The sequence below is a fragment of the Melanaphis sacchari genome, unplaced genomic scaffold (assembly GCF_002803265.2).
Source record: "Melanaphis sacchari strain LSU unplaced genomic scaffold, SCAv2.0 Contig13_pilon_pilon, whole genome shotgun sequence".
NCBI classification, from domain to species: Eukaryota; Metazoa; Arthropoda; class Insecta; order Hemiptera; family Aphididae; genus Melanaphis; species Melanaphis sacchari.
This window is the reverse complement of record NW_020270588.1, coordinates 2,366,448-2,391,738: the sequence shown is the minus strand read 5'-3', so window position 1 is coordinate 2,391,738 and position 25,291 is coordinate 2,366,448. Positions and strand designations below refer to the sequence as shown.

The 25,291-nt window shown below is 34.8% G+C and overlaps 1 protein-coding gene across 1 annotated transcript in view; it reads left to right on the top strand.

Moving 5' to 3' along the window:
- Positions 1-24,728, top strand: part of LOC112591609 (insulin-like growth factor-binding protein complex acid labile subunit) — a 33,551-nt gene extending 8,823 nt beyond the window's left edge. Inside the window, exon 2 of the mRNA XM_025335473.1 lies at positions 21,769-24,728. Within this exon, the coding sequence (XP_025191258.1) occupies positions 21,809-23,689 (1,881 nt within the window). The 5' untranslated portion in view covers positions 21,769-21,808 and the 3' untranslated portion in view covers positions 23,690-24,728. The remainder of the gene's footprint in view (positions 1-21,768) is intronic.
- The last annotated feature ends 563 nt before the right edge of the window (positions 24,729-25,291 follow it).

Here is a 25,291-nt window from a genome sequence, read left to right as displayed (position 1 = left end):
CATGCATATATATATATATATATATATATATTTATAGTAATCAACAACTTGATAATTTTGTGCGTGTGTGCATGTATACAGGGCATTATGAAGTATATACACGATCGGCCACTGAGTGTGTACTATGGATGTAATAATAATAGGACTATACGAAACTGTGGCTCTAAAGGTGGCATTTCTTTATTTCACAAAATATATTTTTCACCAAAAATAGATCAAAAAATAAAACTTTTAGCTGCACGCACGCTCGGGTAGGTGTAACTATAATTGAATTAATTCACCACCACTCATCCGATTGCCCACCTTCGCATTGTACTCTGCACGCTAAAATAAATATCGCTTTTAATCAGCGACGACGAACGCGAGCGTGTTTCAAGTAAATCAAATTTGTTGGGACAACGTCGTCTGTTTTCACGAGTGTACCCGTCTAAATTGATTGTTGATTAAATACCAAAAGGTACGTCGCCGACGCCACTACCAGCGAAAACGCCATCATCCTAGTCGCTCCAACTACAATGAAAAAAATATAGAAATTAATATAATATTACCTACAACTTTATGTGATATTAATATTCTGTTACACGTTTGAATATTGTTTATTGAAATTTTCTATGATATTTTACCGATGTGATTTTAAATTATTAATGTTTCGGTTAACGATTTCGCCGAGATAATTAATTGTGCACACTTAGTCGCTTTTCACGATGAAACGTCGTTCCGAATTAGCGTTTAATTTTTTTTCGCAGTTAATATAATATCGTATAATAATAATTAATAATAACCTGCTTTGCGGGATATAAATATAATTAAAGACTAACCTTTCTACTCCCCCTTTCACACCAGGCATGGAGTTATAATCGGGTTTATATTGCTTATTGTTAATGGTTGTGTCGACACTCGGCGGTCAGTGTATACATGTATATATTTTTTATATTTCATATATATTATTAAAACGTTGTTCTTTCATACTTAGTCGTCTGATTATTAAACATTATTTATTGTTGTTGTCATCTTTGTTCAGTCTCTCAAGACCACCTCCAGATAAATCGGGTATAGTCCAGCTGCTTCCCTAGTTAACCTTTTTTTGTACCAATACGCTCTTTGCTGAAAAAAAACTAAACCTACCTATTTCACTTAAAACGAGTCGTCGACTACTCTCATATACTATCCTGATTTTAATGGTTCTCGGTTATATTACTTACCATCTTAAATTTAATTTTTATCAAATAATATCCGATTTATTTTAAATTGTTTGTACTTTAACGTTTTAATTTAACTTGGAATTTTAAAAGTGCTTAAAACGAATTCAACAATTTTTCTAAAATTATAATGTTAATAATTAAATATAAGAAATTAAAAATTTATTTTCAAAGATATGACCCAATGCCATATCATTTTTATAAGTATCTATGTAGATTTTGCAACAGATCGATAAACTTTTTTACTACGAAAAAGTGAATACCGCAAAGTGATTACATCATCGAAAATGTAAGACTTTAATATTATTTTAGTGTAAACCTACGTAACCCGTAACGTAATTCTAGGAGGGCAATTTTAAGTGTATTGACCTGCAAAACACCGAATACAATTAATATTTATTACACATTTCTTATCAGTGGATAAGATTTTTTCGTTTAAAATACCTAATGTACAGGCTATACAGGTCAGCTACAATATTTTTTTTACCGTAAACCATCAACGCGTTCACGTTGGAGTTTTTAAAATTATCACTATATTGTTAGTAAGTCTTTTCATTTATAGCTCGTGAGTGGATAATAATGGGATAATATGACAAAAACACACACATTAGATATTATATTACTATCACTAGCTATGTTGGTAATAAAAGTGGACGGCGTGACACGCAGGTTTATCGCACTAGGTATAGTTAGGTCAGTATTTAAAAAAAGTGACGTCGGAGCAATAAAAAAAATTGACGTCAAATCGGTTTTAGATTTTAATAGTAACCACCTAATAATGATTTTTTGTTTTCTTAATTTGTTTCTCTTCACAATATTTTTATCTAAAACAATTTGTTTTAAGTACCTATATCAATTCATTATTTTTGTATAGATAGACTTATATTTTGCTAATTTGTAAAATAATATTACTGCTCCTCGAGAGGCGCCAATAAGAGGAATTGTCAATTTGACTTGTCATTTCTAACCTCCATCACCTAATATGCACTAAATTTGAACCTGCGAACTGCGTGTATAGTACAGTAATTTCGTGCGTTATCAACTTTAGTGTAGGTACATCGCAGCGCATGTGCATAATGTAGTGTGTGTATTATATAATATAATTATACACGTATATTAGAATATTGTGGTATCCATTATTCCATAAGATGAACGGCGTTTATCGAAAATTTCCACTCCCTATAATGGAGACGGTGACAATCCACTACAGCAGTTATGATATTCGGCCTAAACCCGTCATTATCGCCATATAATTCATACGTATAATACAAATACGCCCGACGCATATTGTGCATTTTACCTATGTATTTGTGTCTCTACGATAATGTACGCACGATTATCTATAATGTTAATAATTATAGATATTACGCGTGAAAATCACCGCTTAAACATCTCGATGAATACGTGTAGTCCGCGCGCTCACGATTTCCGCACACGCCCACGCAACCTATGCCCAAGCGTTTTGTAATATGTATGGTCCATTAGATATGACACCGGTATAGGTACACGCAAACAGTGCTTATACTAGTAACCCAAAGTGTATACCGTAAACGATACGTGTACGATAATATTCTCTCGTGTGTGTGTGAGTGTATGTGTTACGGTGTACGTTGTATAAATAATATATTATCTACATTGTATGTAATACTCTATGGTATACACTATGCCGATCGCCGGCGACACGAATTTCGTCATAATATTATAATATGCCTACTATAGGTCGTGTGATGCGCATTTACAGATAAAAAGTGGCTTTTATATTTTGACATGAAGGATTTTCGAGACCCCTTCATAGGGTTAATATTATAAATAAAATCGCGTGTGCGGCTCGCCCGTCACACCTATATGTATTATGGCGTGCATCGTAATGTGCGCATCATATTGTGTACATAATATATATATATAGGTATATATAGGTATAGCAGAAACTATATGGTGCTCGTTTTGACATGGAAAAGCACAGAGGTGGAGGACGAAAATTCGGAACGGATAAAAATTAAGCCTCACACCCCCCTAATAATAATATAGCCAGAAATATCGCTCACAAAGGGTTAACGCTAAACCCTTCGCTTCTGCGGCGGGTAAACACGTATAATACATATTATATTATATTCAATCTAAGTACGAGCTTTCTGTAGTGTCCGTTTGTGTATGTATAGTATGTGGGTAAACGAAAATACAATACTACTATACGCGTGTCACTTTATATCTGTCATATGTGTAAGACCTACCACCAACCGAGCATTACCCCTCTCAGAAACACCGCATCGTGTTTCGGACGAGAGTGAAAATAATACTTTCTGTCCGGCATCGTTGACTTTCACACGACGGTTGGCCGTGAAAAATGTTGGCCGAAAAAAAATTTCGCTTTCCGAGCGATTTTTAATGCGGCGCAGCACACCGACGTTGGTCTTTTATAAACTTGGGTTTTATCACAAATATTTACGTAACGATTAATATTCCAACTTATCGTAGGTACTATTATTATATTATTGTTGTTGTTATTACGATGCGCCGATAGAAAATCTAATTATTCGATTTCGTCGAATTTTACTAGCCTTCATTTCGGACGAATGGCTGCAGGACGCAGGTAATTGTATGTTCTATTTACACATACACCGATATAACACGCGTCGGTATAATTACTGTTACACAGAACCCATAACCATCCGCCCGATTTCTGTAACCGTGCCGCACACTTTAGCCGAGTAACCATCACCTGGTTAAAGGTATATTTGCCGAGCCCATAACCCAGACGACGGTACACGGTCGACGTAGGATAAGCGTGCGTGTGTGTGTTTTGTATGTACAATATTATAATAATATATAATGTACGCGTGTGTATGCCATGTAAATATAAAATATACGAGGACGTCTTCTCTGTGCCGCATATATGTATGTATATAATAATAACACCGTACAATATCGATCTGCAGGGCGCGCACGAAACCACCACACGGGCGGGTGTGCTTGGTAACGCGACGGCGTTCGCATGTCGCTTGAGCCGAGTTCGGTCCTTGCGCCGGAATCATAATAATGATATAATTCGCCACAGATCGTCAACGTGGCGTTATATTATATTTTTTGTTCTCATCCTTCTATTATTATTATTATTATTATCATTATTATTGTTGTTTTTTTTTTTTTTTCATTGCGATCGAATATCATTACACTGTATTATAAAATTATACGTGTTTTTTTTTCCGTGTGTTTACAACAACTGCACGGTCAAAGTAATAATTTTACGATATATTATTGTATAAGACGTGTAATATCATTCCATGTACACCAATCCATGAGTACGCACAACCCGTTTTCGACTCGAGACGGAGTTGAGCAATGTTACGAGTTAGGTATATAAACATATTATATACAATACACAATACATTTTATAATATGTTCTATGAGTAGTACAATTGAAACTAAGTCACGACGACGACCACAATCCAACGGTGGTGGTACATAATATAGTATATTAATATTGAATACAGATATCTATTGTATAGTATTATTATTATTGTTATATTATTTTCTATATAATTTTATTCTACGTACGCCGTAATGATATACGGCCGTGCGTATTATGTATCACCGAGACGACCCGTTCGGACGATTTATCGGTTTGGCTGCGGAATTTGCGACCGCGTTAATAATAATAATAATATATATTATTATTATTATTATATATAACACGTCTATGTAATATAACTATATGCGGAGTGCACGCGCTAATTTTAAAAATGGTTCTGTTGTAATTATTATTTACATAATGCATACAGCAATATTGTAATGTACGCACTCTAATTGGATTTTAATCCGTACGCAATATAATATATAGCAGTGGCGTGGGCATTATGACAATTTATTATTATTACTATTTTTTTCTTTAAATTACCTTTTTAAAAGTTAAATTATTATATCTCTTCGTGCTGATTTATAATTAATCGTCGTTTATGATGTGGCCCCGCGTAAATAGTTAACTGCTGCTGCTGGGTCGTATTTAAGTATGATTTCTCAAATTCCTTGTGCGCAGCCAGGTATTATAATTCTTATACCTACATATAGCTAGTATATTCAATGAAAAAGGTACCTTACGTATAACGATGCCCATCTACAATGATTGAAAACGGTCCGAGTATAGATATTATATTATATCCGCATTCGGTATGCATTCCATAGTAATTGAATACGTTATAGTGAACAGTGATCATCGTTGATTGAATAAGCGTAAAAAACTCATGTTCTGTAAAACTGATCACGATCGTAGAGTTTGACTCGGATCATCAGACGATTATTATACGTCTACATTGCGAGTATATTTTCTTGTAGTGCATCACTATATTAAAGTAGGTACCTAGGTATTCAACCCGGAATACTATTATCACTGTACTACTAAGTAATTATATATAAAAAGCAATAATAGCGTTGTAATGTGTATGAAAAGTAACAAAATCATGAAATAGCTATAGTGTGTATATTATATTATATTTGCTTTTATGTAACCAATATTTTTCTAAACCGGGTATTCAATGAAGATTATTACGAATTCAAAATATTTATTGATTGGTACTTATGAATATTTATATTAAATATTAATATATGTATACTTAAAGAATAATAAAATTGCATTATTAAAATATATTATGATGATTAACAATTTGTTAAATCAGCTATTTCGGCATAGATGTATTTCATTAAACTAGTAATTAAAATATAATTGTTCTTTATTGCGAATAAATTTTATTTTTTACAATTTTAAGCTTTGAGTTTGAATTCGATCGAGTTGTTTTTAAATGTTATAACTTATAACCTATTTATATGTATAATTAACTACATTTTTTGTAGTTGTTTTTCCACATTGTTCTGGAATTTGTATTCAATTAATTGGAAAAATGGTATATTTCAATAAAATTAACATATTAATTAGCGATAATAATGTATCAATCGTGATGTGTGCGTGTACGGGTGTGCGTATTATAGTAAACACAAAATATATGTACGTACCATGGTTTTATAGACATTCACCGTGCATATTATTACTCTTGTACATTGAGTATGCTACATTTTTATAAGGGTTTTGAAATTTGATTTTATTACGTGTCTGCGACACTTCGACGACTATAAACACACAACCGTGTAATAGGTATCGGCGACGGTATTTTAATCGGTTAAAGTTTTTATGCGATTTAGGGAAATATTGACATAGCAACGAGAGACGATCGTATCATCACGCTCGTGTCATGTTGTATTACAATGTCTAGGATATATTATGCGTTGTCGGTAGGCCTTATGCGACGACGTACGACGAGGGTATGTATGCCCAACTACTTATAAATGAATTACGTACGTCCGGGCACGACGTTTTAAAATACATTATACACGTATAATATTGCATATATATTATTAGTTTATATAGGCGGTGTACCGTGTACACAGCCATAATATGTTATAATATCTATCAATGATCTATAAACAATATAAATGCTAAGTAGGTATAATAGAACCTTCTTCTGTATAAAAAATAATGTTAAGTGATATTTTAAGATGTATAGCTGTTATAATATTTCTTACTAGTCGTGTATAATTCACCTGAATTAATTGAGTAAGAGAATAAAGTTAGCTGTTCTGAGGAACTTGAGAATTTGATGCGATCCATTTAAACATGACGTCTATCTATGTATATAATTTAATAATATATTTTATGATTCTTATATTTTTTGTATCTAAATTCGAAGAACGCACATGAGTTTTTACCACTAATGCGCTATAATGTCATTATTTTATACACCTATGCATATTTGTATACATTACGATAAAAAATAAAAGTAATCATAATAATGATAGTAATAAACATAATAACAGTAATAATAATATAATAATATAATATACATATTATATACGGGTATAATGGGTATATGGATCAACACAGCGGGATATCGATAAAATTATGAGTTTATCCCGAACGCGTCATATATGTACATGTATTCAATACGAGTATATATAGCACAATAATAAAAATAATAACAACAATGCGCGATTGTGAAAAAAATCATCTCTGCAAAATCTTGCAGCTGGTGTTTGGCTGGTTTTTTCTATAGGTTTTTATATTCCCATACAAACGCCTACTTGGCATTGGACAACAATGCTCGATATGTGTAATAATATGTGTGTGAGTATTTATATATATGTACACATGTTATAAATATATATATATATATATATATATATAAATATAATTGACGGGTCTAAATTTAATTTCACTCGTAAAGGTGTCGTACACACAAAAGGAAGAGTCTTTTTGTTTGGGCGTTAATTCCAACCGGTGAAAAAAAAAACCACGTAGGGGATTGAACATTTGGTAAACGTCCAACAGCAGCGAGCCTTGGACGGATTTTGTTTCGCGTCGAAACGTTTCAACTGTTTGGAGAGCTTGAGAAAAAAAACCATAGAAACGAAAGAAAAAAATAAACAGGAAAATTACTTCGACTCGCAGCAACTACCTACTACTTTTGGTCGTTTGACACGTATTCCGCAAAGAGCGATAACGACGTTGTACGCCCAACATATATAAGACCCGCGTGTATTCAGAATGGCCACTCTGTTCTTCCATGAACTTAACGCAAGAAACGTGCAAACACGATGCACGGGTAATGCCCACTCTGTGTTTTTATATATTCACGTTATTTAAAAATATATTGCTCGATCTACGGCTAAAGCTCCGTCAATATAACAAAATTATTGGATAAACGACAGTTTTCTAAAAGTGGTAATCTCTTCTCGAATTTCTGGGCGGAAAGTTTTAAAACTAATACCAGTCAAAAGAAGCAAACTTGCCAAAGTTTTTACGAGCTAGCAGTTCTATAGATCAATTTGGACAAACGCTTATAAACGCCGCAAAAGTCGTGAACCGTAAAATTCCATTAGGTTTTAATAACCGCATTCTTCGGTAGATTCTTTTCGATTGTCTACTCGTTTTTTGCGCTGTCGACAAGAAATAAAAATTAAACTAATTTTGTCAATATTTTACTTCAAATTGCGCGTAAAATTGTATTGTATTCCCGCAGGCGTGTTCTTTGTAGTGATTTAGCAAATATTTTTCCCTTGAAAATCTACATGCATTCAGTTCGCTATTTTATTTACGTCGTGTAGGTAGTTAATTAAAATAATTTAATTATTGTACCAATAACTAAATACACTGCAATGCGAACGGTTGCGTTGTGGAATTTTTATGCGTTTAAATACGTCATTATCATGGGCGTAGGTAATAAGGTAAAAAAATTAATAAAACATTTTAATATTTACATATTTATTAGAATTTATTCGATGTGTTTAAATTAAAACCAATTAAAATTCTTAGGAAATATTATTATTCAAAATGTATGAACGTAACACGGTGTAACACGTCGTTTCGTAATCTCAATGATTGAATGTCAGAAAAGTATTATAATTAAAACGTTGTGGATTTTTTTTTTTCAAACAAAACGATCATTTCATTGACGTCGACGTATTTATTCGAAGGGCGAAACCTACCTAATGTCCTTTCTGAAAAACACCTATGCAAAATCTACTTGACAACGTAAAAGACTCTAAAAAAAATGACGTTAAACACATTAATATAATAATGGCGTTGTGGTACGATGATGGATATAATAGTCTTTTATTATATTCATACATTATCATCATCATCATCATCATCAGCAGCAGCATCATATTATTATTATTATTCTCGAGTGGGACGAAAAATAAATAACAAACGACTTTAACAGAACATTTGCGCCGCTCAAACTATTAAATAACAATTAAAAACCATTATTCATCCCGTTGTAAAACCGTAATAATCTTGATTGTTTTTTCTTGTTCTCGTTGTTCTCGTTGTCATTGTCGTCGACGCTTCCTGCCACCGAAGTGAACCGAAAAGAAAACTTTCTCAGTAAGCATGATGTTTTCATGAACATTATGCGTTGTGGAACCTGTTAAAAATAATACAAAAAAAAAATATACAAGTTTATTATAAACTCATAAATGGATAATACTATTATATTGTACAATATAGACTCAATGATAATACATACATATTATGATATAACAATATTATATAACCATGCCATGCTCACATTTTGCAATGCGTATTTGTAATAATTAGTTTGTTATTGAATCAGATCGATAAATTGTTGACCAGCCTTAACATATTATTTTAATAATTGTATTATTAATGGATAGTTGTTCGATAAAAAAAATTAGGTATAAATATTTTGTCCAATATAACATTATCGGTTTTTCATCAAACACTCCATTATTGTAATATTATATTACATGGTGGTACGATTATTATTATTATTATCTATAGTCTTCAATGTTCACTTTTCCCTCTCACTTACAATAACCGATTTCGAGGTTGACCGACTTTAACGCGTCAACGACATTAAACGCACCGTCAAGGTCGATTCACTTTGGCCCTATCATTTTTCTCTTAAGCTCGTTTATTTATACCCGTGCCGTTACGTTATCTCATGTGTGTGTTTACATTGATACATGATATGGCTATCATAAATCAACAAGAAAACATATTATAAGTTATTTCGTCAACCCAAAATCACATAGAGTTATCTGAAAAACAGTGAAATAAATTTAGGATCACTCGTAAAACAACATTATTTTGTAAATCACCTTAGCGTTTTTTTTTCAATATTATGCAACACATATCGATAATCGTAAAATTACACAAGCACGTAATATGTTATGTGTACACATTTTATTGTATACATCGACGGTTCAATCGTCGTTTAGTAGTTGTGCGTTTATCCAAAACTACACTCCCAACCTAAATCCCCCGTGGTTACATCCATTTTGGTTTGTTGTACTAGAGGGATTTCAAAAAGCTCGAAGAGCATATTTCATTTTCGACAAATTTACTGCTGCAGTGGCGTCCGAGAAAAAACATCGAAACTATAATCCCCCATCGCTTTCATTTGATTAGGTGTAGCTGACGTAGTTCACGTGGTCATAAAACTCTGCACGCATTTCCCAACTATTCCGATTTTTAGCATCATTTAAAACCGAAATATAAAATCTAAATAATGCACAATAACGCAGTGTATATTTTAATACCAATGACTTATTACTATTGTGCCAATAGGTGACATTACTGTGTATCTGTATGTGTAGCAGTATTATTACTGTTGTATATATTTCCATTGTCAGACTTATTGTGCATTGTATAATATCTCGAAAATATTATAATAATATGAACGGGAAACGATCCGCGACGACTGGATGATATTATGCTTGCAAAAGAATTCCAATAACCATGTGAGACAGATTTATTTATTTATTTATTTTTTTGTCCACAATAAAAACCGATCAAAATACGTGACACCTACATATTATTATTATTATTATTATACACAGTACCCATATACGACATGTATATTGTATATTATGTATATTGCATTTTCAACATGCTTCGGTCGGCGCGATATGGCTAAACACTCCGAATTGCACTGTATGCACACATTACAATCATAATAATAATAATAATAACAACATTGTATATTGTGTACTATTATTCCAGTAGCAATATATACTTGAATACAATAAACATACATTTTTGTGTTCTTTCATAGTCGTGTAGGTGGGGAGTTCTCGGACGCAAATGTACCCTGAATTTAATAATAATGCAGCTGCCGTCCGTCCGCCGGTCGCGTTAGCACTCGCACGCACTTCCGAGGGGGAGAGAAACGAGTCAGAGAAAAAAACTCGGAGGCTACGGTGGGTGAGCGGGCGGTTTTGCGACTCTGCGGCGAAACTCGCGCACAAACGATGCTCGGTATTAACCACGATTCCGTCGCGGCCGTTTGCGCGGATCTGGTCACGCCTCCTCTTCCGGCCCTGCCACACCGTCACCGATAACATCGCCCATACCATGTCCGTATAAATATTCTGTGTGTGTGTGTGTGTGTGTGGTGTGAGCATAAAATGTACGGCGGCGAGACTCGAAGAGTATTTATATTATACTTTCTGATATTATTCTGACACCCCTCCTCATGACGCGGCAATCCTGCCGGTCCGTCGGACACTGATATTATCTAATGTATAATGCAATACAGGTACGAACAGTATACGCCAGTTACACATGTGCTTTTTGCGTGTGACGTCGCAACTATATTATATACCATAGTTTTTATGTTTATTGTAAAAAATGCTCTTATAACACCACCGCTCCTATCCCTACCTTCACTATCATTCATCGAGACACTAGCGACGTTGACCTCTCGAGTTAACCACGCGGAGCACAATATTTAATAATGTATATTATGTATATATATATATATATATATAATATATATCGGTGCACATACTCACGGGTATCTCGTAGCCGTTGGGAGAATGTAAAGGCGATAATCGTCCCGTGACCCGGTATAATATGCGCTCCACATAAAATTTCGCAATATCGTCGTAAAGTCGATATATATAGTATTTATTCACATATATATAAATAATATAATATCAGTATCGACTCTCGTGAACACGAAAACCGTGTTTTGGTTTCTTGTTTTTCTCCAGCAAAGCGTGTGATATATTTATAATACACATCGCATGCACCATAAACGCGCGTATCTACATATTCTACATAATATACTAGCTACAGTACGCTTATTAAAACGTGCATACAAACATGATTTTTATGGGCTACCCCACCCCCTCCGTCACCACTAATCATATTTCATGACATTTTTATGCATACGCGTATGCGAGAAACTGCAGCCGCTGCAACACGTATACGCTCGATAATATATGGCCCCGGGATAAACGCAATATTATCCTTCTTGTTCTTATACAATAATTTATAAATGTACATACGAAGTATACGTTTTTTTATACGTGTGTTTATGTGTTGGCGAGTGTAATAATATGCCACTACGGCCGGCCGTTATTGTTGTACATCATCTATAATATGCCACAAGTATAATATTATTACGTTGTTCGATCGTTTAGACGATATTGTCTCGCACCAAGACAGACTCTTCCGGTCGACTGTTAAATCATAATATTGTACGTATTTTATAATTTTCTCATTTTTTTTTTTTCGCGATACATAACTACAATGTCTTGCACCTATATTATTACATGAGTGTTCCGGTCTTTGGCTCTGCGCGCTTTCAAACGATTGATAATACACAATAGCGCTACACAGATCTATACATTTCATCTCGAACAGTAGAATTATTGTTATTGAACCACGAAATTTGAACTTTTAGAAATACTACATTGTAAATGTGTCAACGACACTGCAATATGACGAGACTATAAAAATAAATTCTATCGGCCCTCGACAAATGTTATTCCTATATGCATTTTCCGTCGGTGTTTTATATATACATAATATAGTATTACCTATATACTGCGGGCACAATACCTAAAGCAGTTTAGTAAGTACATATAGTATATATACAAAATCAAACTGTAAATCGCCGCTGGCGTGAGTAATATTAATAAAAACTTTGGGTTACGCGCGACGACTGACTAAGAGCTTCTTTCGCCCGACCCATAAAATACGCACATATAACACATGTATATTATATTATATAAACAAAAAGGAATAAATTAAAAAGGAATATATTATACCTATGTATATATACATATTATATTTTGACAAACAGACTTGGACGGCGCCTCTGATGCGGATATAACGCAATTATAATGTATATACGTATTACGACCCCGCCGCCGAGGACCCAAACGCAGCGCGTGTCTTATGCACTATAATAATATAGCTGTACGGTGCAGACTTGGTACCAAGCCAAACCGCGTGTATTGTCGTCGTCGGTAAATATATATAGGTATACTTATAATGTGTATACGGTCCCAATACGGGATTCCCCTTCAGCCATCTTGCCGTTTGAGGTCCGCAAAATCGAATTGAATTTCACCTCGGTTTCGAACGCTCGTTTTATTTACTATATCTATATATTAAATGGGGGCAACCGTTGCCCCAGCGTATATAAAATTATTATTATTATTATTACATATATATATGTGTGTGTGTGTGAGTTATTTTTTTCGTTAAATTTTTTTCCTCTTTAAACGGTGTGCAGCATTCCACTCGTATGCGGACGACAATCGATTTATTCACGGACCATATAGTCTCGTATAGTTGGCCCGTGCTTGTGTATATATGTATGCATTTTTCGACCAACGGTCATGTATAATAGCATCACGCATCGCGCGGTATACGATGCCTTTTTCTATATATAACATAGGTATATCATTAACGGAGATGAGATGTGTTTATATTATTTTCTACCACAGTTTGTGCGATGTTTTTGCTAGGTACTAATTTAAAACCCTTTTCAGTTGAATTTAATACTATACATAGCGTAGCTATATTCCGGGATTCGTAAACATTTCCAAATTAGAATAATAATTAAAGGCACGGACATACTTATATGATATATATATATATAAGTCCATTAAGCAATGTAGGACAAAAATAGTCTTAGCTTTAACGATTTACAAAATTATTCTCCGAGCATCCGAATATATTATTATTATAATAATAATTATTTTATAATTATGATAATTACATAACAAACATAAAGACATAAAGTCTTGCATATATCTACTTATAAAACAAAGTCGCACTCTTCATGAACATAGTTTAAATTTAAAAATCAATGCAAGCAAAGGTTTTCTGCTTGTCGTTATAAGTTATATTGTTTGTATTTCTGTTTAAGCAGAGGGTTTTCAGAAAAATTACTATTCGAAGGAATTCGTCTGACGTCTGGGCGTGTAATTCGAAAACTCGCTAAACGACAAAAGTCAAAAAAAGATTTGTTGTTTTAGCATCAAACACGTACTTATATATAATATATATATATTGTATACACTATACAAGTAACTACATACACAGATATATATACAAATTTCTTTGTGAATCGTTCACTGCAAAAATATATCTAGCAAAAGTAATTTGTCCTGAGAACAATATGTAATTGGTGAAAACAAAACGTCGCTAAGCAATTACCCGTCTAAAATCATTAATACATCTACATAAACGTATAAAATTCGTTCATTTGAGCGTCATTTTGTGTGCTGCACGGTCTTTGAAAAAAAGTAGGTCAACTTCATCGTATCCGAGGATCGGACGAATCGCGTTCCTTTTTTGATACCTATTGACCATGTTAAAGAGAACTGCCAACCAAAGTGATGGTGGTCTCTTATATCTATACGCACATACTTAACAAACACATATACACTTATTTGTGTATAAAAGTGAGTGTGTATGCGTACATAGAATATACCCTGTAATATAATACGTAGCTATGTCCATTATATGCGCGTATATTATAAGTGTATATATACATACGTATATCTACGTAGTCGTGTTTCATGTTTTATCTAGTCGCGCTCAGAATTGTTGAAAAAAATAAATAAAATATTTCTGCGACTGTTTTACTGAAGAAATTTACATTCCTAGGTGGTTTATCATCCATGTGCGTCGAGTATACGTTTTTGCGGAGTGGTTAATAGTGAATACCTGCACATAAGAATATGATATACGTAATTTATATATATTATATAATAGATTTATGCAAATGAAGAGAAGGCGAGAAAGATAAAGATAAAGACTAACGCGTGTATTTGACGTACGTTTCACGGACTTCTTGACCGGTAGGCAAATAATGATTAAACTTGCAAAACTCACAGAAAAAGGTTCTTTTACTTTTTTTTTAAGTTTGTACATATACTACGAGTACATACAATACTGTGCATATACACGACGACGACCACATTGGATTCTGAACGTATACTTGGAATATGCTTGAGATAACGGTTCAAAGAAACAGGACAATTCACTTATCCAACAAGGAGCGCGATCTTCACCTGCCGGTTAGGCCTCCGTCGAGACCATACAAAACAAAATCATCGGACTAACATAGCGACAGTAAAACATAGCGTGCGTTACAGTATTACTGTGTGCCTGCGTGTGTGCGTGTGTGCGTATGTGCGTGTGTGCGTTTGTGTGTATCGTATATATAAATCGAACGTCTGTTGAATAATAAATCGACTGACGAATGGATTTTGACGGATTTTTGTTTATTTATTTACCTACAGCTTTTTTTCTTTTCATTCCTTCTCGGTCCTTCCTCTTTTATTCGTTATTAATGCTGTAGACTGCGCTGCATCGTCAACACGATAGACAACCGTTTACTGTGGTGTATACAACATTTCCATTTCTGATTGTTGATTGCGTACTATCGTTGTATAACAATATATGTACATGTGTAATATAATTAAATTATAACATTATGCTCGTGGCGGTGTATTTATGCATTCAATTCCAACACTATTACAGAAATGTTTCCAATTAGATATATAGGTAACTCAAATATTACGCTCAAGTAATGGAAACAATAAACAATAATATTATCGTAAAACTGTCTCGTCGTCATCACCTAAAACTTCGTGGTCGTCGCAGATACGTGTCAACACTTAATTAAAACATAATCATTAAGGTTTATTCAGTTTTTCGCATAAAATTAAACACGCGCTTACAAATAATTATACTATAATTAATATTTATTAACTATTATATACTACCAAGGCCCGAATTTCTGAATAGTACCACAGAAATGTGTATTGTTATGCAAGCAATATTATTATGCGAAAAATGGGTATTTTTCGAAATTCTCTTCAGACATTTACCTACTGTAAAAATGTATTACATTACATAAATTAAAATAAAAAATGACAAAGACGAAGACTGTTAGAACAGTGATAAAAAAAATACTCCCTAAAATAAATAATGACATTATATTAAACAAATAAACACAGAGAGGTTGTATTGCGAAATCCCTCCGTTTGTATGATCCTTATTCAAATCCTATTTGACACAAATTCTCTACGACAATGGAATTGCTACCCTTAAAATAATATAATAATAGCATCATCTGATGAAAAACTCCTCCCCTCGGTTAGGATTAAATGGATGAAAGAAAAAAATGAGAGATTATACGTAGAATTAAAGATAAATAAATAAATATTGATGAAGCTGACTAATACCGATTTGTATTGTGTAATCAACTCGAAAAATCTCTTAAAAAAATACTACCGTATAGAATTAATATAAAAACGTTATCTACTCAACTGAGTTTTCTAACTTTCTAATGTATTTTTACATTTCACCCGAATAAGCTAAACGGTTTTTATAAATATAAAAAATAAACCAGAAAATATTTTAAAGATAAAACAATAAGTTATTAATAAAAAAAAAAAAAAAATGTTGATAAAAAGAAAAAATATAAATAACAATAAAAATAAATGAAACATATTATTTTGTGTTATCTAAATGAAAACTCCAAAATATTACGACAATATTATTTGATGACGAATGCCTAACGATTTAAATAAATATATATATAAATAATATTATTACGTTATCATTTGAAGTTATACGGACGGCGAAATAAATATACATTATATAATATTATGATACGCGTAATTAGTAATATTACCATTTCGATCACTACCGGGTTATTAGGGGAAAAAGGTGAACGAACCCCCGTGCATAATAAACAAAACAATAACAGTGCAACAACAATAATAGTAATAATAATAATAATTTACATTAATTGCACGTATATACCTTATAAGCTATTATTATTTATTTATCTTTAATATATTAAACTGAGATCCGTTTTTGGGTACGCGTTCCCAACCTCTCTACCAATTCACAGAACTTTCGCCACAACCGCATGCTTAAATATTATAATACGATGTTGGCCCGATAGCAATAGCGGTTACACAGTATAATAATAATTAAACTAAACGAATCAATCTCTCGCAATTAAATCAACGACAACAGTGGCGACGACGACCGAAAAATAAAAACAACAGAATAAAATAATAAAATGTATTGTATACGGTTTTTTTTTTTATGTTTTTTTTTTTTTTACTATTTTAATCAATATAATATTCGAATGCGCCGAAAGATTTATAATAAAATATGACCTACGGAAAGGTCTTTTCGTCCATTTTCCACCCACACGACGGAAAATCGTTTGCATTTTTTCACTCTGTGTTTAAATAACAAAATATATGTTAAATATTTTAACATAGTTTTATTAGTTTGTGCTTATATGGTATAATTAGGTTATGTATTTGTCTGCGCGTGAATCACTTAGTCAACAATGAGGAAAGCTGTAACGTACAACGAGCACATAAAAATCTCGAACCCAAATGTATTATAATATAAATAATATAATAGTAGACGACTTGAATAAACTTATACGACCACCACACGTCAAACGTGGTTACTGCGGTGGCGTTGGCGAGGTGATGCAGAGCGAACACAGAACGGGTCAATGTTTATACTCACGGGCGGCGCTAGTGGAAAGAAATAGTATAATACATTTTATTTTCATACGCGTTTTACACTATAGTTTTATAGTTTTTAATTCCATGCTTCCTAAAAACAGAGTTTTAAGAGTTTTCGTTTAAATTCGTCAGCCACGTCACTTTTATAATAACGACACCGTAGCCCGACACGACCCACCTCGTTTCCTCGATCACGCGGAACGATAACAACTTACTTATAGGTGCGTGCAATACAATGGCTTTTACCCACTAGTGACTGAGCCAAGTTCGGAGGATAGTTCGACTATTGCAACACATTTTTTGAGTCAATGTCGTAAAAAAAAAATATGGAAAAACAATTAAGATCATTGTAAATGATAATGTAATACTTATACATCACACGAAAGTTTTATTCGATAAGACACCATGACTGTGTTTAGGTCATATACTTGCCATTTCTACCATACGAACAGTTTTGTATTTAAGTGATATAACAATTATTTCCAATAGACGCAATATGTACAAAACACAATCTACAGCGCACCGATAAAATTAATATGTAAGACCCCACCCATTACTTCATCTTACATAATACATAATATTGTATGTATATAAGCATACAGGTGAACCGTTTAAATAATAAATTCACGAACGGTGTCCATTCAAACTAGCATTTTTTGAATACTCGGCCGATTCGTTCACGCAAAATGCACATTAGATATGCAAATTATATAAATACAACGAGACGGTAAACTTGTTAATTAGTAGGCCTTGCCGGTGTGGCGGCGTGTAGACTATTGCTACAGCTGATCTAGGCATACGATTCCGGTGTTGTACGTGAAGTGTTCGTACTTCGTTCAAGTGGCACACAATACATGATGAGAGAGAGAGAAAGATAGACAGACGGAAACAGGCAGAGAAACTTTAAAGTTTAAACTTAAAACGTTAAATTTCAGGGAACGTCGCGAGTTTTAAAAAAAAAAATGGATTAAGCGCAGAATTTCCTGAATACTACAGAAGAAAAGTTTTGATGAACGTACGAACTGGGGTCGGCTTTGTATCAAAATTGAATAGAAATCATTTGCGAGATCCGCCCGCTCAACGTTCACATAATGTATGGGTACTTATACCTACGTTTCGTAGTTAAAAACTATTTCGTGCATGTATATAATATAATATGTTTATCAACGTCGGATGAGGTGAACCGCTGATGGGTAGGCGATTACCCCTCCCGTTATACGCTTGAAAGGCGATATAAGACTGTTAGGTACTTTTGAATAATTTCGAATTCGATTAAATGATGTAATGTGTTTGCCGTTCAAGTGCGTACAGGGAAAAACAATTTCTGAAAACAAAACATGTCAATGTAGTAACATAATTGAAAAAGTAAAAAGTTGGTTGAACCGTCGGTTTTGTGCAAGTTTTTAATAGCAATATATCATATTACACTCGACTCATTTCGTACACTATGGCGACGGCTGTGCGCAAACTGAACCGAATATTCGATATAATTACGGTTTCTGCACGACACGTACACCGGCCAGTGGAATATTTTTATCATTATCCAACGATAACAACAACGGCATTATAATATATCAATTAAAATCCGTATAAAAAGCTCACTGTTCTGTACAACTACTCAGTTTTTCTTCTCAAAATACTGACAAAATATATAGTTCACATAGTTTAACTGACTCTTTAATAACCCACATTATAGTGCAACACGATTTACGTGCAATCTATAACTATTAACGTGAGTACTACTACGTATGTTATAATTTTTTTTTTAAATATATTATTAAAATATAACGTTGTGTCGCAATTCTAACATCTTTGAAAAAAGTCCTAGTTTCTATAGTGTTCAACAAAATTAATATAACTTTTACACGTCTAAATAAAACAATTATTTTTTTTTACATATTTTAAGATATTAAAAATAAAAGCTACTGTTGGCTGTAAAAAAAATAATTCGGAAAATGGCGTATCCTTTTGTGAATACAATTATATAACTATATAAGGTACAACGCTTCCAAATACACACTTAATAAAAACAAAACAACTGCTGCTATCAGAAACGTACCCCAAGAATATTATGTAAATATTTTTATTTACGATGTTAGAAAATAAATTATGTTTAGTGCTTTAGTGCGCATATAGCTTAGGACACGACCGAGCAAAAAAATATACATATTATGTCCTGCACAGTGATGTAACTTAAATGGACAGTAAAAATCTAAAAACCTATCCATTGACGGACACTATCGCAATTAATATCTCTACGACGGGCATTAACGAAATAATATTACTAATCATCGGACTATAATGCTTATACTAGGACGTTTCTTTTTTTTTTCCATTCGTATTTCATTTCTTTGTTGGTCGTCGTTCACCGGATTCATTCTACACGGATAAAAACCCGTTTCACTGCTGCAGTGCGTATCATAAAGTTACGTCTCATTAACGAGAAATAAAAACCACGGTTATGCATTTTAATAATATTATTAAATTGTCGCGTCTGGGTCGATTTATAATGTGTGAACGTGTGAAATAAAAAAATAAAAAAATCTTTAAAAAAAAAAATAAAAAATAAACAGCACTGTCCGCATACATATTGCGATGTGTGTTTCAACCAAAACATTTCAAATACAATCGTTTCGCTTACGAGTTGAAAAAATAAAAAATACAAAGAATAATAAAAACGTGCTGGAAAAATAATTAAACCATAATAGTAATAAATCAACGACAACGGTGCGGCGACTGTTTCACGCGCGTCGGAATAGTTTCGGTTCCTACCATATTATCGCTTGCTCTGCGCCCAGGCCAGACACGTTTTTATTTTACTCGTGTGCAAAATATTATATGGTTTAACCCGATCGTTTCGCATCCAACAACGCCTAGCCTGACTTAACCAAATCCCTGCTTTGTCAACACATAATAATATAGCCTACTTTTATTATTGTAGTTATTATTACCATTATTCATATTAAGTGCACCGTATACGTGTTTTAATAATAATTTATAATGTATACTCTCTGCACACCCTGCAGATGATCGATAAAAAAAATATTACTACATCACGGGTTCTTTCCCCTGCGTGAGTCATATAATAATATACTAATCACCTTTGTTGCTTCTTAAGTGACGCATTCGTGTATGAAATTCCATAAAATTTTAAATACAAAAATTTAAATAGCTTTTTACTGTACCAATTTACTTATGGCTCACTTAATCCCGCGCACACTGCACATTTTGTACGTCAATACGTTATTTAATAACATATCAATCATAAACGTTCAGAGACCTCGTAATAAATCATCCGTAGTGTCTATCATTTTCAATAGTTTGCAGTTTAACATGCAAACGAATCAATGTAGAAAAATAAAAGCAAAAAACACACGTGTAAACAATAATTATTTCGCCGAAACACTCGTGAATTTGACCTTGTCAGTTCGATAAGTGATTTAGGTGACTACAAAAGGTTAAAGACATCGTGCTAAAGTCCGACGGTTCATAATAATTATTTATCAAAGTGTTTTTTCAATATCATGTATTATATATAGAATGATTCTTGGTACTTTCAAAGTTCGAAAAAAAAAAATAGGTATAAACGCGTACATTATTGATTTGCGGCATATACGCCTTAGAATATTTCTCTACTCATTAGATTTCTTTTTTCATTTTACATGACATGCAATTGCTGACATTACTAGTAACAAAAGAAAACCTTTTATAAAACGTCATTGAAACAGAGAAATCACGGCGCTATACTTTGACCTTAATGCATTTTAAAACATGATGTATTTTATAAAGTCGTTAATATTTGTGGATACCACGGTTGTGATTGTGCTGCAGATAATACATTTTATGTAAATTTAACGTCGCCTATATGACTATACGAACAAATACATATACACTCGTATAGAATGCAACAGTCATAAAATCGTATTAAAAACTATATATTCCATTAGATAATATGTACATAAAATTATAGCGTTAAAATGATCGACGAATTCGAAATTGGGTGCAAAATCATAATATTATAATATATTATAATACAAGTACAAACGTTGATATTATAAAAGGTTCGAGTAGAGATAATTATACACGATCGTGAAAATTAATATTAATATTGTATTTTAATTTTAATCTGACACTATATCGTCTGTTTTTGATCACGTAAAATAATTTTTTTTTTTTTTTTGCTATGTTACAGATGTTTCGCACGCGGACCGTGTAAGTCACAGCGGATCAAAATGTTTGCGACCAACCGCGTCTCGGCCACGTGGGCCATCACGATATTGACCGTGACTGCGATGATACGGGCCCACTGTCCGTCTAACTGCTCGTGTGACGATGACACGCTGGTGGTGCTATGCAAAGAAGGCAACCTAGACGTGATCCCGATCACACTGAACCCGTCCATCCAAAGACTGATGCTCATGTACAACCGCATCAAGATCGTGGATGCGTCGTTTCAGTTTTACGGTGCCCTACAGTACGTGGACATATCACACAACCACTTGGTGAACATACCCAACAAGGGGTTCGAAGCCCAGGATAAGCTCGTCGAGCTCCACTTAAACCACAACAAGATCTCGTCGATGAATAACAAGACATTCATCGGGTTAACATCACTCACCATACTCAACCTGCGCGGCAACTATCTAGAAGACTTGCCGGACCGGTTGTTCGCAGCGATGCCCAAGCTTGAGGAGCTCGACTTAGGCGCCAACCGCATCACCCGCATCGATCCGGCTTCTTTTCAGGGTCTAACTCGGCTCCGGGTGCTGTACTTGGACGACAATCAGCTCCGGGCTGTACCCACTCCTGCATTTAAGTTCCTAGGAAACTTGGCAGAGATGCGCATCGGCCTGAACGCGTTCACCACGCTGGACGATGATTGTTTCGCGGGGCTCGGCCGGCTTTCCGTACTCGAGCTTACCGGAGCGGCGTTGATCAACATTAGTACCAACGCATTCAAGGGACTGACCGTGCTCAGGCGGCTGGTACTGACGGACAACCGGCTGTCGGCCATACCCACTAAACAGCTGTCCGACCTCAACAGGTTGGAAGACCTGTGCATAGGGCAAAATGACTTTGTAACGATCGAACCAAACGCGTTCAAAGGGCTAGCCAACTTACGTTCGATCGACGTATCTGGTGCATCTCAACTGTCTGTCATCAAAAAGGGTGTATTCAACGACAACCTTAACTTGGAAACGATTAACTTCAGCAGTAACAAGCAGCTGGCGACCATCGAAAACGGTGCTTTCATGGGGCTGCCAAACCTTCGGAATCTGATCATGCGCAACAACGCGTTTACGTCATTCGCCGAGGGGATGGTCACGTGGCAAGAATTGCAACAGATCGACTTAACCGAAAACCCGTTGATGTGTGAGTGTTCTGTGCTTTGGCTCAAAGAGCTGCTGGCCCGCCGTAACACCAGCCACGTAAACTGTGCCAGCCCGGCACCGCTCAAAGATAAACCGCTCAACTCACTCGGGTCCGACGACCTATCATGTGCCAAATACTACACCAGGCAACAGGCCATCGTGGGTGCAGTATTCGGGTGCACGGTGGCGTTCATAGCTCTCATGTTGCTATTGGCGTACCGATTTCGGAAGCGTCTGCATCATTCACTGAAAAAGACGTTCTGGAACAAGGAGACGGTGAACCGCAAAGACCTGGAGTACCAGAAGACGTTTTCGGATGACGAATTCATCGTTCGGAACACTAATACGCAACACCATACCGGTCCTCACAGTCACCAACAACAGCAGCAACAACAACAATACCATCACCATCATCAGCCCCAACATCACAACTCGCAGCAGCACAACCAGCACCACGGAGGCGTTCAGCATCACGGCCAGCAACAGCAGCACAAGCAGCAGCACCACCACCTCCAAAACTTTCAACAGCACATCCAGCAGCAACAACATCAACACCACGGCAACGACCATCACATGATGATGATGATGATGTCGCCGACACCACCGCCTCCACCGCCACCACCATTGCACCACGGCACGTACAGCCATCACAACCCACATCTGTACCAGCCACAGCAACCACGCCACCAGAACACGATGCCGCACCGCAACGAAAAACCGATACCGGTCACAGAACTGTAGCTAGAGCTTTTCGCCTCAACGCCAACGGGCGAGAGGCGATACCAGACCGCCGGCACATCCGACGGTACTACTAATGTCACTGGTTTTTCGTACATTTCTGGCGAAATAAGCAAATACGGAGGAGGCGGGCAAACGTTGAACAACCGATCTCTACCACCGCCCGGCTACCGCGTTTACCACCCGCACTCTCTCCGTCGTTTTTGCGACTCTTAAGCCCAGCCACGAATAATACACACTTGCCGACCCTATTTTACTTGTCCCGCCGCTCCGACGACCCTAATCGCACCGATGAAAATAATCCGACTTGCACACGATCCCCTCGCCACCCTCCACCACATCAACCACTGAAAACCAATTGCCACCCGATCTCCGGTTCAAGTGCTACGGCGGACATCGTGCTGTCGTCTCGATTGTGCTGGTGGCTGTGGAGAGGAAGAGAGGCCAAGTGGCCTTTATAAACCTGTTATGCATCTCTTCGATCGCGTAACATGTAAAGCACGCGCTATGCCTCATCGTAGGTACGTGTCGGTATATAGTAATATATGCCGTTTGATGAAAATTTGAAAGAGTAAAGACTGTAGTCGTTGTGTTACACGGGATACTTTCATGAACGAGTCCGAAAAAATATTCAATATAGGAAAACCAATACCGTCGCGGCCGCCGCTACCAAAACGTCAACATGTATACACATACATTGGAGAACGTTGGACACACCCACAACACATACACACACATTCTAGATCTAGTCGTAGAGTATTAGTTTAAAAGATAAATTTGAAAAAAAAATAAATTTTGTAAAAAAAGATAAATTAATCATTTTCCTTGTTGTATTCTGTTCGAATATTTATGTGATCCATTGTACGAGTCAGACGTTTTTCTAAAAATTAATAAAGGTACTGCTGTTGTAATCCAAACCCGACAATTTTTTTTTGTGCTAATAATGATCAACTTTAGAAATCGTCATTATGTTATGTGTAGCTCTCTACTTTTTATAAAATTATTATTACTATCATAATATATATGTTATACATTAATATTTAAAATAACTTACTTAACATAATAATATTACTCCTTTTATATATATAATAATATACTATTCAATACGGTTTCATAGTGTATATTATACGTCATGTTAAAACGGTATTTTTCTAAAAAAAAAAAAAAAAAAAATATGAGAAAAAAAAAATCAAGAAAATTAATTTTGATTATTAGTAGTGTTGTTAGGGTTGAAAAAAAAATATTATTACACAACTATTATAATACATCTTTGTGCTTATACGGAATGTTTTCAAATAAGTAGCCTTAGAAAAAGAATTGCACATAACAATGTTATCTAATGAAAATCTGAAAATCTGTTGTGTTTACCCGTAACGAAATGCATGGCTGACGTCGACTACACCTCGGTGTCGCATGAACTGTGTCGGTATACATTATATATTTTCCACATATCACACGGCCAAATTCCTGCGGAGTGACACACTACACTCTCCGCCGGATGTATAATATTATTCTCTTTGCTATCTATCATTGCAGTTTGATAAATGAAAAAAAAATTGTTTTAAACGATCTTTCACCGTTTATTGATAAATTAAATGATCTTTT